The sequence below is a fragment of the Lynx canadensis genome, chromosome B3 (assembly GCF_007474595.2).
Source record: "Lynx canadensis isolate LIC74 chromosome B3, mLynCan4.pri.v2, whole genome shotgun sequence".
Lineage (NCBI taxonomy): Eukaryota > Metazoa > Chordata > Mammalia > Carnivora > Felidae > Lynx > Lynx canadensis.
Window position 1 is genome coordinate 138,210,523 of NC_044308.2, and position 15,500 is coordinate 138,226,022.

The window sequence follows — 15,500 nt, forward strand, 5'->3', positions numbered from 1 at the left end:
CTGTGTTATGTGCATTCTGGGGACCTACTCTCTTGTTCCTCTGTCTCAGGTAAGAGTGTTGTGTCCAGCCTACCAACTTAATTAAGTTCCAGAAATCAGATCGCAAATTCTAAACCTGAAGCAGGTGTTTTTGGCAATTGTAGGCCACTTGAGCACACGTGTTTCACACTCACACTGTATCCCAGCGCTAGGCTCCAGACACGTCTGGAGAGCCTTCCTCTTTGCAGACCCTGACTTGGACACTGGGGTCAGAGAGAGGGTTCACTGTATTTATGGTTTATCACTTCTACATTTTAGGTTCCGGGGGCTTTATTCTACTGCCCTGTTGCACCCCCCTCCACCCACCCTCCCACTCACCCCCCGCCAGGAGTGAGCAGTTTCAGCCCTTCCCTGAGACTCTGGCTTCTAGATTCCAGTGGTCCTTTAGGCAATTAGTCATAATCCCGGGTGGGTTTACAAATTTACTGGGAAACCATGAAGCTTAGATTTCAAGACCCCCACCGCTACGTGGGTCTCTTCCGAGGTCCTAAATTTAAGTTTTATTATTTTTCTTAAAGAAGGGTCCTCCAAATTATATCAACTCCAGACTGCGTGCAAAACCTAGATCTATTCTAGCCAACATGTAACACTGGACATGGAAACGCTGAAACGTACCCTTCTTTCCAGCGGACACTTTACATTATTACATTATTAGGTTTTAAAGATGTGAAAGAATCCTTTACATTATGAACACAAAATACCGGAGCGCCTGGGTGGCCCAGTCAGTTGGGTGTCCGACTCTTGATTTCGGCTCAGGTTATGATCCCAGGGTCGTGAGATTGAGCCCTGAGTCAGGTTCTGCGCTAAGCATGGAGCCTGCTTCAGATTCTGTGTCTCCCTCTCTCTCTGCCCCTCCCCTGCTTGCACTCTGTCTCTCTCAAAAACAGACATTAAAAAATAATAAGATGGGGGTGCCTGGTTGGCTCAGTCGGTTAAGTGTCTGACTTCAGCTCAGGTCACGATCTCGCGGTCCGTGAGTTCGAGCCCCGCATCAGGCTGTGTGCTGATGGCTCAGAGCCTGGAGCCTGTTTCCGATTCTGTGTCTCCCTTTCTCTCTCTGCCCCTCCCCTGTTCATGCTCTGTCTCTCTCTGTCTCAAAAATAAATAAACGTTAAAAAACAAAACAAGGGGCGCCTGGGTGGCGCAGTCGGTTAAGCGTCCGACTTCAGCCAGGTCACGATCTCGCGGTCCGGTGAGTTCGAGCCCCGCGTCGGGCTCTGGGCTGATGGCTCAGAGCCTGGAGCCTGTTTCTGATTCTGTGTCTCCCTCTCTCTCTGCTCCTCTCCCGTTCATGCTCTGTCGCTCTCTGTCCCAAAATAAATAAACGTTGAAAAAAAAAATTAAAAAAACAAAACAAAACAAAACAAAAAGAAAAAATAATAAGATGGGGATAGCAATGGTACCCGCCTGGTAGACTTGTGAGAAGTCAGGGAGGGAACACCCAGAAAGCCCACGGCACAGCCTTCGCCCAGAGGCGGGCCCTCGGATGTTGGCAGTCGTGACTGACCCAGGGCAGGAAATCTTAGCCCCTGACCTGCCTCTTAGCACCACGCAGTTCCCCAAAGACAGCCACGGCTTCTCTGAATCTGTGTCTGACTTTGTGAAACCCCCTCTCCGGAGCACTTGAGAGACTCCCAGGAGCCCCTGGGTGAGCAGACTTCACAAACTGAAGTCCTGCTGGTCGCCAGGTGCCCTTTGTTGCGCACTGGGAGAATCTGGAGGCAGACGGATGGCCCCTCAACTCCTGGCCTTTCTACTTTCCCAGCGGCTCTTCAGCCCCGGGAGTGTCACTGGACTTTACCCGCTTCCCCGTCCGTAGAGACTGCCATCCCTCTCTCCCACCGCCCCCAGCCGACCACATTAGCCATGGAGGGAGATGCTGGCTGGCCCATGGCGGCGGTGGTCGGTGAACCCTACTTGACCACATCTCTTTTGCTTCCTCCCCTCTGGCGATGGCTTCTCCTGGTGGGCGGCAGAGTGATTCAAAACATAATAGACCACGTGCCAAAGCTTCACTACCTGGTTGCTGTGGACGAGTCCATTCACACCCTGGAAGACTTGGTCAAGGTACAGCTGTTTCATCCCATATTTGACGGCATTTCTTAAATTGTCTCACCCCCTGAAGTATAGCCATGGAATCGGGTGCGCTGGCAAGACTGGGGGCTCCCCAAACGGAAGAGCCTTAAAACCAGAGTCACTATCTGCGTTTGCCGTGTGTGTGCTGGGAAATTTACCATCAAGATGGCCTCTCTCCAGTCTGCACGGAAGAAAGTAGGAGAGGCCACTGTGGGGACAAGACACACACGAATCACACACGGGGTCACTAAAATGTTTCTGGGACACTTGCCCCAAAGTACTGACATGGTCGGGTTCCTCAAACCTACTGGCAGCTTCCAGAGGCCCTAGGTCTGGGGCCGGGAGGGGTTCCCCTCTCAAAGCCAGGCCGCTTGTCAACCTGGAGCCCAGCTAGCACAGTGAGTGTGGCCTTCCTCCAACCACCCCCTGCTCATCTTTAACATTCAGCTCAGATCTCCTCCTCTGCACCCTCCCTGCCTCCTTCCCACCTCCCCCAACTGGCCAGGCACCTCTTTTCCCAGCACCCCCTCCTCCAACTGCAGACTTTCCACATAATCTTCTGTGTACATGTTTGCCACCCCCCGCCCCCCGCCGCCCACTGACTGAGAGCCCCTTGAGAGCAGGGATCTGGCCTCACTCATCTCTGTCTCCAGTCCCTGGCCTGTAGTGGTGAACGTTGAATACTTGAATACTTGTTAACAAATAAATCAATGAATACCCTCAGTGCACTCCCCTCTGCTTTGCAAAAAAAAAAAAAAAAAAAATATATATATATATATATATATACACACACACATATACATATATATTCACTTATGTTTACATTCATTTGAAAAATTTTATATCAAAATCTTATAGGCAAGCCAAATAATATCCCTGTTTTTCTCTAACAGTGCATCAGTAAAAATACTGGCCCTGGGAAAATCCAGAGACTCCCCAAAGAAAATGCTTTCCTAACCAAGGACTTAACAGTAAGTACTGAAGAGAGTCTTTTCCAAAATGCATCGGTTCTCGGGGGATTTGGAGTCAGAACGCCTGACTTCCGGTTCCCCTTTGCCCCTCCTGCACAGCCGAACAGTGCACCCCAAAAGCAACTTCCCTTTCTCTTCTTTTCTGAAAAACCCTCAGAGGTCCTGGTCAGAAAATGTATTTGAGACATCTGATCCATAAATGCTTTACAGACGCCGACTGTCCTTTTGCTCTGGTCTCTTTGTGCAATTCACACAGGAACCTGGGATTTCTGATCCCGTCACCACAAAAACCTACACATCCTTAGTCAGCGGTGTGCTCTTGGAGCTTGCTCTAGGATATACTTCATTTTAGGAATAAATTGCATCAAAGCACTATATTCGAGAATGTTTCCGAAGGGGCTGGTATCTCTGGTGGCCTCTGGGGAGCAGAGCTGGGTGGGTGGGGATGGGGGTCAAAGGGAGTGCTTTCCTCTACATTTGTTCTTTTGGATCTCGAGCCATGGGATTGCACTGTTCAAAGAATGGATCCGATTACAATTGGTGCGGGGGAAAAAAAAAGAAACCTTTTCCTGGGGCTTCTAGTATCTCTCTACTTCTTTGAGCTGCTAGACTAAGAGCCAGGATGCTGCCTGTCCCTGAGGGCAGACACGGGAAGAGTTTAGAAGTGCCACGGAGGGCCACAGAGGGCGCTCTGTCCACACTGAGGGCCGCCATTGATTGACATCCAGGTTTTGTGAATGTATATATATTTTTCCTGTGATGACAGTGATTTGGGCCTGTTATGACTGTCAAAATGAAAGGCAAAGAAAAGGACAAATCTCTAATATTCCTTTATCCTGTAGCAAGAGTGTCTTGATCATTTACTGGTCAACCTGAGAATGGAAGCACTTTTTGTGAAGGAGAATTTTAACATTCGATGGCTTGCCCAAACGGGATTTGTGGAAAATATCAGCAATATCCTCAAAGAGTACAAGCAAAGCAGAGGATTATTGGTAACTATAACAATTTCCTGTTCCAACTTCTTTTTTTTTTTTTTAATGTTTGTTTGATTTTGAGAAAGAGAGAGAGAGAGCATGAGCAGGGAAGGGGGCGGAGAGAGAGGGAGACACAGAATCTGAAGCAGGTTCCAGGCTCTGAGCTGTCAGTACAGAGTCTGACACGGGGCTCGAACCCACGAACTATTAGATCATGACCTGAACTGAAGTTGAACGCTTAACCAACTGAGCCATCCAGGAGCTCCTTCCTGTTCCAACTTCTAATTTGAGCGAAGTAAATGAAACGTTTGGTATGATTACACCAGTGAAAGTATTTTCTTTCTCAGATGTCCCAATTTCTAAATTCAAGCTCTTTTTCAAATTTGACCGACTTGTCCACGTCTGACAATCTAGGTGTCTATTAATTCTTGTCAATTAAGTATTAAACAGTTTAAAGTTAGACAGATTAATGACTGTTACGCTTGACACAAATTGAACACGATAGTAAGCTCAAGACTGATGGCCACAGCACTGCCTATAAACGGAAAAATGGCAGGGGCTTCCTGGCTTGTCTGTTTCAGCCCCGGGTTACCTACGGGAGACGGTAGGAGAAATGGAAAATGGAAGAAGTCCAGTTGTTACTTTGATCTCTTCCTTTTGGCCAGGGGGTTCACTGGTCATTTTAATCACCACAGGTAGAGCTTCAAGGTAGATATTCTTTTTTTTTTTTTAATTTTTTTTTTTTAACGTTTATTTATTTTTGAGACAGAGAGAGACAGAGCATGAACGGGGGAGGGGCAGAGAGAGAGGGAGACACAGAATCGGAAGCAGGCTCCAGGCTCTGGGCCATCAGCCCAGAGCCCGACGCGGGGCTCGAACTCACGGACCGTGAGATCGTGACCTGAGCCGAAGTCGGACGCCCAACCGACTGAGCCACCCAGGCGCCCCTCAAGGTAGATATTCTTATCTCCACATTAGAGATGAGGAAACTGAGGCTCAGAGAGTTTAAGCATTTCTTCAACGTCACACAGCTAGTCAGAGATTCAAACTAGCTAGGATGCAAACTTAGCTAGAATGGCCTAACGGTGGCATCTCCACACCACCCTCCCCGAAATCGGGCGTATGTAGCCCTTGCCCGGATCCTTGGATTTATGCCAGGGAAGCATCCCAAAGACGATAGTGGGTAATACATGAGAATGTGTTGTGAAAACTGTAGGGTAGCACAGGAGGAGCGGGTGCCATCATACCCATAGTTACCACTGAGGGTGGGAACACTCCAGAAAAGCAAGAATGGTATCCCCATTGTATCCGAAGAACCGCCTTCTCCTGACAAGCATGCCCAGTTAAGAGTAAGTAGAAGATGTGCGTCTTAGCGAAAGAAACGACAATCCCGTTAAGCATGTGAGATACGCACGGCGGCTGTACTCGGAGCCTATCCCGAGGCACCCAAGAACCCAGCTCAAATCGTTAAACTAGTGTCATTCTCTGGGTCAAAGGTAAAACAACGCAGCCAGAGTAGAGGTAGGACAAGACGCCTTGAGGAGATCACATGGTTCCCGATCAGCAAGACTGGACGGAACGGGATAGAGGGACTAAGCGTATCCAACACTTGAACCGTCTAGCCGTCCCTGGGGGCGTTGGTCCGCGTCGCACGGGAAACTACCGAGGGTAGCGTAGACCATGGCAGGCCAGTGGCATCCCAAAAGGTGGAGTCTTAAGCCAAAGGCTCCCGTGATTCCAGTCCCTTTCGCAAGGCAAAGTTGTCCCTGCTGCGGACAGGTGCCTCAAGCCCCCGGGACCAGACGCCATGAAGTAGCTCATTCACCTGACTCTTCATGCTTCAAACGCTGCTCATCAACGGCCCTCCGTGCCTGTCTGCTCTGAGGGAGCAAATGCCCCAGACACGTGTACTTGGAGTTCTGAGTTCAGTGGCAGCCATACGTCTCATTATTAAACGAATAAGCTGCCGTTCTGGTTTTTCACCCGGAGGAGGTGCGCCTTCCCCAGGAGCTCTGCCGCTGGTGGGTGGACAACACGTTAACACGCTCCGTTGACAGCTAGACCTCAGACCCACCCAGGGGAGCAGCCCTGCCCAGCAAGACTCAGCTCGAGTCGCTCCCTGGGACCCCTGCCCCCCCGCCGCCCGCCGTCTTGGTTGCCACCTCCGTCCTAACAGACTTGGCCTTCTTGCCTGTCGAGTGGTCGCATAATATGATGGTATAATAACCGTGGCCAATTTTGTGGCAGCAATTACAAAACCTTTAAGCACATGGACGCTCTGCCACTGAAAATGCTCCCCATCAGCCTGACTTTGGTTACTAATCGCCTCACAAAATATGAAGCCTCGGTTGCACGAGTGTTGTTTGGACCATTTTGGAAGAAATGACTGCCGCTGATATTTCGACTTCTGTTGCAAATAAACATTTACTCACTGGTTATGAATGTCACACAGCTTCTGTAGCATATTCGAGCAAGTTTCAGCAGCAGAAATTGTGAGGCGCTTTTTTTTTTTCCCAAATGAGCATATTTTTTAAAAACTAGAATAAGTTAACTGTGTTAAAAAGTAAAGGATACTTAGAGACCAAGCCAGTCCAGAGACAGTATTCATGAGGCGATAAACTAAGCACCCGCACATTAGACCAGAAATTCTCTTTCTTTGTTGTCTTTTTAAAAAAAATTTTTAAGTTTATTTATTTTGGGAGAGGGAGAGAGAGAGAAGGCCAAGCAGGCTCCGCGTTGTCAGCACAGAGCCCGATGTGGGGCTCGAAGTCACAAACCATGAGACCGTGACCTGAGCTGAAATCAAGAGGCAGACATTTAACCCACTGACCCCCCCCCCCAGGCGCCCCAGTCTTTGTTGTCTTTAATGAGTAATATGGTAGCCTGTGACACTCAAGTACTTTGTTCTTTAATAATTTTGAGGTGTTCCTGAGTACATCTTTGTTGAGCGCTGTGTCCCCCATGTTGGTCACATAGTAGTTGCTCACTAAACACACACTGAATGAATTAGCATAACGGCCACTCCCATCGGAAAGCAGCACTGTCAGGATGATGTGGTGCTGACCACAAGGCCAGCAGCGGAGGGAGTGACTCTGGAGTCTTGGCAGAGAAGAGTTAGCCTGCAGGATCCAGAGACATTCAAAAAAAGGCACCCCCCCCCCAAAAATTAAAAACCAAAAAACCACTCCTGTCTAGCCACGGATCGTCCAAAGCTCACCGTGTGATCCTTATTCTCCTTTTTCAGCCGATCAAGATTTGCATTCTCGGTCCCCCCGCTGTGGGAAAATCTAGTATCGCTGAAGCCTTGTCTAAACACTACAAACTGCATCACATTAAATTGAAGGATGTCATTTCTGAAGCCATAGCAAGACTGGTAACGTTTCTAACTACTTCACTGGGAATTTTCATATCTTAAAAATGCTTCCCTTCATCTAGTAATAAGGAAGCCACTAATTTTACGTGGCATCCTACGGTGAGATTTGTTATTTCAATTGGATTTTGTTATTGGCCCCAGTTATGAAAGCGCAGAATCCTGCGGGACTTTCCTCTGTGAGATAGAAGCTTCTTTCATGGGGTTGCCCTTGAAATTCAGTCTGTCGCCAGCTGTTGCTTAAAAATATATCTTGTAGTTTCTCTGTTGACTAGAACATCTTTAGGTTTTCTTATTCTTGATGTATGTTTCCCAGAGTATTACCAGACTATTTATTCATTAACTGCTCTTAAAAAAAGGACTATTTTCTTAGAGCAGTTTTTTTCGTGTTTATTTATTTATTTTATGAGAGAGAGCATAAGTAGGGGAGGGGGAGAGAGAGGGAAGGAGGGGGAGAGAGAGAGAGAGAGAGAGAGAGAGAGAGAGAGAGAGAGAATCCTAAGCAGGCTCTACACTCAGCACAGAGCCTGACACAGGGCTCGGTCCCACGACCCTGGGATCATGACCTGAGCCGAAATCAAGAGTTGGATGCTCAACCAACTAAGCCATCAGGCGCCCCTTAGATTTTCCATATATCCCCTCCCTCTTACACGTATAGCCTCCCCCTCCCCATTACCAACATCCCCACCAGAGTGATTCCATTAGTCACAGGTGATGAACTTGTGTTAACACCTCATTACTACCCAATGTCCACTGTTGACTTTAGGGTTTGCCCTCGGTGTTGCACACCCTGCGGGTCTGAACAGACGTATAATGACTTGTGTTTACCGGTGCCCTAAAGATCCTCTGTGCTCTGCCTGTTTATCCCACCTCCCCCACCGCCAACTAACTGCTTTTCATCGTTTTATTGGAAATGGTTGATGCTATGACATACCTCCTTAAACGATTACTAAAAGTCTTGATTTCTACGAAATGTGTTTCCTGAAAGTAAGATACAACCTGATACGGAGGGAAGTGTTGACTCTTAAGCGGTTCTGGCATTAACACAGAAATAGATTCTTCTCCTAAAACAGAGTGAGAGAAACCTCAAGGCTCTCACCCCCCTCTGTAGACACATGCATCCCAACTTCCTGCATGACGGCTGTGGGTGGGCGTGGTCCCTACTTGGGCACCAGTCTTTTCCAGGACCACCTGCCAGATGGTTTGTGAGCAGCGGGTCCGTGGAGGGCGTCCTCCGACCCGAATACCCCTGTGGTCTGTAGGAGACGATCGTCACGCCTAAGGATGAAGAGGAGGAAGAGGAAGAAGGCGAAGAGGAGGAGGAGGAGGAGGAGAACGTGGATGAAGCTCAGGAGCTCTTGGACGGCATCAAGGAAAGCACGGAGCAGAACGCAGGTATCGTGCACCGCACGGCGCTGCTCGTGGTGACAGGTTTTGTTTCCTTGTGAGAAAAGACTGCCTGCCTGCTATTAAAAGCAGAGTACGGAAAACATGACAACCAAGAAATCTCATTCATAATATTACCCCACCCCTGGAAGGCAAAATAACCATTAACATTAAAAAAATTTTTGTAACGTTTGTTTATTTTTGAGAGAAAGAGAGTATGAGCAGGGGAGGGGCAGAGAGAGAGGGAGACACGGAATCCCAAGCAGGCTCCGGGCTCCGAGCCATCAGCACAGAGCCCGATGCGGGGCTTGAACTCCCGAGCGGTGAGACTGTGACCTGAGCTGAAGTCGGACGCCCAACCAACTAAGCCACCCAGGCGCCCCAAAAATCACCATTAACATTTTGGTGACTCTGTGATCACAGGATGGGAAAGAACTACCTAAGATGATGATGATGAGGAGGAGGAGGAGGAGGAGGAGCAGGAGGAGGAGGAGGAGATCAAATGGATAGTCATAAATATTTTATAAACATCAAAAGTCATTAATTAAAAGGCAAAGGACAGGGGCGCCTGACCAGCTAATTCAGAAAAGTGTGTGACTCTTGATCTCGGGATCGTGAGTTTGAGCCCCACGTTGGGTGTAGACATTAATTAAATAAATACAACTTTAAAAAAAATGATTAAAAGACAAAGGACAGGGACACCTGGGTGGCTCAGTCCATTGAGCATACGACTTCAGCTCATGTTATGATCTTGGGTTCGTGGGTTTGAGCCCTAAACAGGGCTTTGCACCGACAGCGTGGACCCTGCTTCGGATTCTCCGTCTCCTTCTCTTTCTGCCTCTCTCCTGCTTGTGCACTCACTCTTTCAAAAATAAGTAAACATTTAAAAAAAAAAGCAAAGGACAAACAAGGAAAGTATATTTGCCACTAACATGATAAAGGCTTAATATCCTTAATATATAAAATGCTCAGGCAAGCCAATAAGAAAATCATTAACTCTTTAATAGAACAAAATGGATGAATAATGTGGAGCCATAATTCATGCAGGAAGAAATACAAATACATGGAAAACTATCCTTACCCACTTGGTAACCTTGAGCAGTTTGCTGAACAAGCCGATCGTGGTAAACCGTCACTTTGAACTCAAATTCTGGACTCATTCTTTCGTCACCCCTGGACAGAGTTTCAGGCTGGGTCCATTGCAACTCCTCGATAATAAATAGGTAGAGTTTCTGGGTTTTCATGCTTTAAGAAGCCCATCCTGATCAAACAAGTGCAAGCTGGGTTTTGAACGTGGACATCTCCAAGGCACTTAGCTATTTGGCAGAAAAGCAACCTGTAGAAGTTATCTGGAAACCAGAACCATCTCATTTTCGTACACTGATGGTCACGATCTTCCATCAGACTGGTTTTACTGGTATCATTTATAGACCAGTCCAATGTGTGGCCATTGGGCGCTTCCCCAACAGAGTTTCTCCCCTCACCACCTCTCAAGCACATTTGGCTTCTTTCCTCTTACCTCCTGCTCTCATCTTGCTGGTCTGATCCTCCCGGGTTGGGGTTGGGCCGGGCAGGTGGGAAGCAGGGAAGAGGGACGGAGGCGTCAGCCCCTGGTGACAGACAGCTCCTTCCTAGGGTTGCCCTTCCCAGACCCTCCCACCGAGGACCACCCACTGCATCCGTTGGGGCACCTCTCTTGACTGGCCTCCCCACCTCTGGTCTTCCGGCACCCCCTTTTGCCCCTGCAGGGGGATCCTCTCCCCAGACACTCCTCTTCAAGGATTCTAGTCCGTCCATACCTTCCTCTGAAGTCAGAGTACTCCTCTCCCTCCTCCCCTTCTCCCAGGCCACTCAAGTCTGTTTTTTTTTAAGGCGTGGAGAACACGGTCTTATGTACACACACTGGATGCCCACTTAGCGCAGGTAGCTGCTTATCTGTGCGTTGGTTTCTGCTTTGGTGTCAGCCAGGCCGGGAGGAAATGGAATTTAGAATCCCAGGGCTGTCCCGGAGGAAAAGGAAGGCACACGGAGAGCCCAGTTTGATACTTTGAGAGAAAACACCGCCCCTTCCTCGCCGGTGAGACGCTTGGGAGTCAACATGCTGGTGTTAGAGAGACTTACCGACATCCTGGTGCCCACCACTTGGGAGAGAGGAAACAACCCGAACTAAGACGTTCCGTTGTGAGGATACCCGCGGAAGGAAATCTGGCAAGGCACATTAGAGGGCGGAGGGCTGGGATTTTAAAGGATCTACAGGGGTACGTGACCACGTGCACATGCACTGTAAGCCTGGGGTGTAAGGCCGGAGCAGGGCGCTGGGAGCAGTGAACAGCGCCACCCCAGGAGGGGAGGGAGGATCCGGGCTAACGGGATGCGACAGACCCTAGACAATACTTATCGGACAGAGACTTACGAATTGGTCTTTGCAAGAACCCAAAAATCGTAGCCAAAATGTGTAACAGGATGGGGGGAGGTACCGACTGGGTTCTCTTCATGCCCAGGGGGGAGACCCCGCCCAGCAAGAATGTCAGGGAGGAGCTGAGAACAGTCAGTGCATTGCTCAAGGGCCTGTCCTTGGCGGGGACTCAGTTCTTTCCCCAGATGTCAAGAGAGGCCAAACTGGGTCAGTGGCCTCTGTGTAGAGGGGCACTGGAAGGGAGCAGAGGACGTGGTCTTTAGCCAGCCACCTACTCACTTCCTACAAGACTGGAATAGTTCATTCAATCCTCTTTGACCTTAGGAAGGTGTTTTTGGTGTTTGTTTGTTCGTTTTTTTCCCTTCCTGAAGTGTGTCCCCGAATCCTTCCTATTCATATTTAGCTGAAACTAGGACATGGACCTTGATTATGTTTGGACAGAACAAGACCTTTGAGCTCATTGCACAGACCTACATAGAAATTTCCCAGCACGAGCAAGGGCACAGAGGTTAGCTGACTCTTCCCTTACATGACCTAATTTGTTATTATGTGATTCTAACGACTCCCGTGAGGCAAATTTCACAGTCCTGCAGTGGTCACCTCTGTGTCCTGCTAATTCCACTCCAGTTGGCCCCTCGTGGTGCAGCCAGAATGCACTGGCTACAGATTCTCAGTGCTTTGCTTTGGGTATTTCAAAAGCCTTGTGGGACTATTGAATCTAGTTGGTGGGATTCCGGGTGATCACTGGACTAGTCCTTCCACTTTTCTGTGAGTTTGAAAATAAATACTGGGGGCGGGGTGGGGTGGAAAGGATGTATGTAAATGTGTCAACTTCCTAGTGTCTATCCCGTGCATGGATTATTTTTTTTTTTAACGTTTATTTATTTTTGAGACAGAGAGAGACAGAGCATGAATGGGGGAGGGTCAGAGAGAGGGAGACACAGAATCGGAAACAGGCTCCAGGCTCCGAGCGGTCAGCACAGAGCCCGACGCGGGGCTCGAACTCACGGACCGCGAGATCGTGACCTGAGCTGAAGTCGGACGCTTAACCGACTGAGCCACCCAGGTGCCCCTGGATTATTTTTTTTTTAACATTTATTTTTGAGAAAGAGAGAGAGAGTGAGCACAAGTGGGGGGTGGGGGCAGAGAGAGAGACAGAGGATCCAAAGTGGTCTCTGTGCTGACAGCAAAGAGCCCAATGTGGGACTTGAACCCACGAACCGTCATGACCTGAGCCAAAGTCAGATGCTTAACCGACTGAGCCACCCATGGGCCCCTGCATGGATTCTTTAAAACCCTGGATGCAGCTATCTATTTTTGAACTGTGTTTTAGTAGTTATGAATATGGATTAATACGAACATTTTAAATATTACGTGAATGTGAAAGATACTTACAATTAAAAAAAAAAAAAAAGCAGGTGGTGTTTTAAAGGCTGTCCAGTAGGCTGTGTTCATTCCTTTCAAAGCGGAAGTGATAATCCTCTGACAAGGAGCTCCACATTGCCAAGGTCGTGGGTGTATCTCTAGGAGGTAACAGTTCTCTGGAGAGAGGCACTTGGGCTTGGCCCTTTGTGTCCTCACATTCCACAATTAGCAGAAACTGCTGCGAGAGGTCCCTTCTTGCATACTGAACACTCCTGGTTCTGAAACAAACAGAAATGAATGGCAAGGCTCACTGCCTGAAGTAAACCCAGGCATGCACGGAGGGGATTGAAGCCAGGTTTCTGAGGTACGTATGTGCCCCTGCCTGAGCAACGAAGCCTTTGAAAACCAGGAATAGACCGCTCAGATAAAGCTCGTCTTTGAATTTTGCTGAGTCCCTCGACATTTTTTTATTTGGCTTTATTTCTTTGCACCAGTGTGAACCTTACTGGGAGATAATGTCAAATCATTTCGAGGAATTTCATTACGCAAAATAACGCCTTTGATTTTTTTTTTTTTTTTTTTTTTTTTGGTGTCAGCCCTAACACTGAAATTTCTGGAAGACCCAATTAGTTTTGAATCAGTTACTGCCTAATGAGTCGTGTGGCGATGAAAGGTAGAAGAAAGAAGGGGTGTTTTAATTACATCATTTCACTGTCATTAATACGGTGATTAAAAGAGACCAAAAACTATTTTATATTGTAGACCCACTGATAAACTAAGAGTATGGGAGAAAGAGCTTTGGAGATCAATGACTCAAACTTGCCAAACTCACGGTACTGAAATGCATACATTAAGCGATATAAGGGCAGGGCCATGTCTCAGAAATGGTAGCTGTTCTATAATTAACAATAGAATGATAAACGAATATCGCAGTGAAGCTGCATCAAATTGTCCTTTAACTATTGGACAGCTACGCCACGCAATCACAATCCCAGGAACCCAGCATCCAAGGCTTGAGAGGGAATTGTTCAGCGGGGCCAAGGTCAGGAATGCCAATTGGAGAGATGGGTGGGGAGGGCATTCTTTCCTTTCCTAAATCCTGCAGATTTAAAGAGAATAATGCCTTTAAGAGTCAGATCAAACTTGATTTTTATTTTTATTTATTTATTTTTAAAGTAATCTCTACGCCCAACGTGGGGCTCGAACTCACAACCCCAAGATCAAGAGTCGCACTCTCTACCAACTGAGCCAGCCAGGAGCCCAAGCTTGATTCCAGTGCAGCAAATATTTACTGATCACCTGTTATTAATAAGTCATGTGTCAACAGCACACGTGGATACTATCTCACTTAAATCTCACAACAGAAACCTTTATTACTATGTATCAAGGCTATAAGGCTATGTATTAAGGAATAATATCAAAACAGAGTTGAGGGAACCCTGCTGGCAAGTGGGAGCACTCTGGATGTCTCCACTTCTCCTTCAGCTTCACCCACACGCTGTCACTGTGGAAGAACATTTGGGAAATGCAGACATGGCCTTTGCTTCTGTTCTTTATTGCAGCCAAGCTCATTGGGTTCTCCTATTCTATTGTGTGTTAAAATGCACATCATGTTGAAAATACAAAACCACCTATTTTTACCTGTAAGGGAACTTTGACTACACAACAATTTTTTTTAAGTTTATTTATCTTGAGAGAGAGAGAGAGAATACAAGCAGGGGAGAGGCAGGGAGAGAGGGAAAGAGAGAATCCCAAGCAGGCTCGGAGCCTGACATGGGGCTCGAACTCATGAACATGAGATCATGACCTGAGCTGAAATCAAGAGTCCGTTGCTTAACTGATTGAGCCACCCAGGCGTCCCCTATACAACAGTTTGTGAGATGACTTTGGAATGTAACCCCCATGTAGAATGTGACTCCCCTAGTAATATATTTTTTCTTTTTACCAGGCCGACTAGAAGATCAATATGTAATTCGATTTGTCAAAGAAAAGTTGAAATCTATGCCTTGCAGGAATCAAGGTTATATTTTGGATGGGTTCCCGGAGACCTATGATCAAGCTAAAGATCTATTCAATCGTAAGTTTGAATGGTCCCTGTATCTTTTTTTCAAAGCTTTTCTCTCTTACTTTATTTAAACTCTACCCCTAATGTGGGGCTCGAACTCACAACCCTGAGATCAAGAGCCACGTGCACTGCAGACTGAGCCAGCCAGGTGCCCCTCCTTCATTTATTTTGAGTGTTTATATTCAGGTAAGTTGCAACATATCATAATAATAGTCACTTCGTTAAAATTTAAAATTCAGACAGACTATGTCTAAAATACACACTTTTCTATTTATGGTTAGTTTTCATTAGTGACTTCTAGTTAAAATATTTTTAATTTTCTTGCCAAGCTGTCCATAGTAGTAATACGTAATAAACACAACAATGTATATTTTGTTTTATTAGAAGAAGATGAGGAGGAAGAAGAAGAAGTCAGAGGCAAAACGTTGCCCTTTGATAAATTAATCATACCTGGTAAGTTTATTTATTTATCTATTAATTATTAAAAAATTTTTTTAATGTTTATTTTTGAGAGAGAGAGAGAGAGAGAGAGACACACACGGAGTGCAAGTGGGGGAGGGGCAGATAAAGAGGGAGACAACAGAATCCGAAACAGGCTCCAGGCTCTGAGCTGTCAGCACAGAGCCCGACACGGGGCTCAAACTCATGAACCACAAGATTATGACCTGAGCAGAAGTCATATGCTCAACCGAATGAGCCACCCAGGCACCCCCTGGTAAGTTTAAAACAATTCTCCAAGGTCATATTTAAAGGAATGCCATTCAAGATCTCTTTTGTACCCAAACCATCTTTTTGATGTTAATAAAGCAGATCTCTCTATGTCTCTCTCTTGTTTGTT

At 47.1% G+C, this 15,500-nt stretch overlaps 1 protein-coding gene across 1 annotated transcript in view; it reads left to right on the plus strand.

Annotated features, from left to right (window-relative positions):
* The window catches only part of AK7 (adenylate kinase 7), a gene marked incomplete at its 5' end in the record, with an annotated part of 70,848 nt that overhangs the window by 39,012 nt on the left and 16,336 nt on the right, over window positions 1–15,500 (plus strand). The window contains 7 exons of the mRNA XM_030319924.1: window positions 2,016–2,106; window positions 3,009–3,086; window positions 3,929–4,078; window positions 7,305–7,433; window positions 8,693–8,825; window positions 14,546–14,674; window positions 15,047–15,115. Coding sequence (XP_030175784.1) covers window positions 2,016–2,106; window positions 3,009–3,086; window positions 3,929–4,078; window positions 7,305–7,433; window positions 8,693–8,825; window positions 14,546–14,674; window positions 15,047–15,115 — 779 coding nt within the window. The remainder of the gene's footprint in view (window positions 1–2,015; window positions 2,107–3,008; window positions 3,087–3,928; window positions 4,079–7,304; window positions 7,434–8,692; window positions 8,826–14,545; window positions 14,675–15,046; window positions 15,116–15,500) is intronic.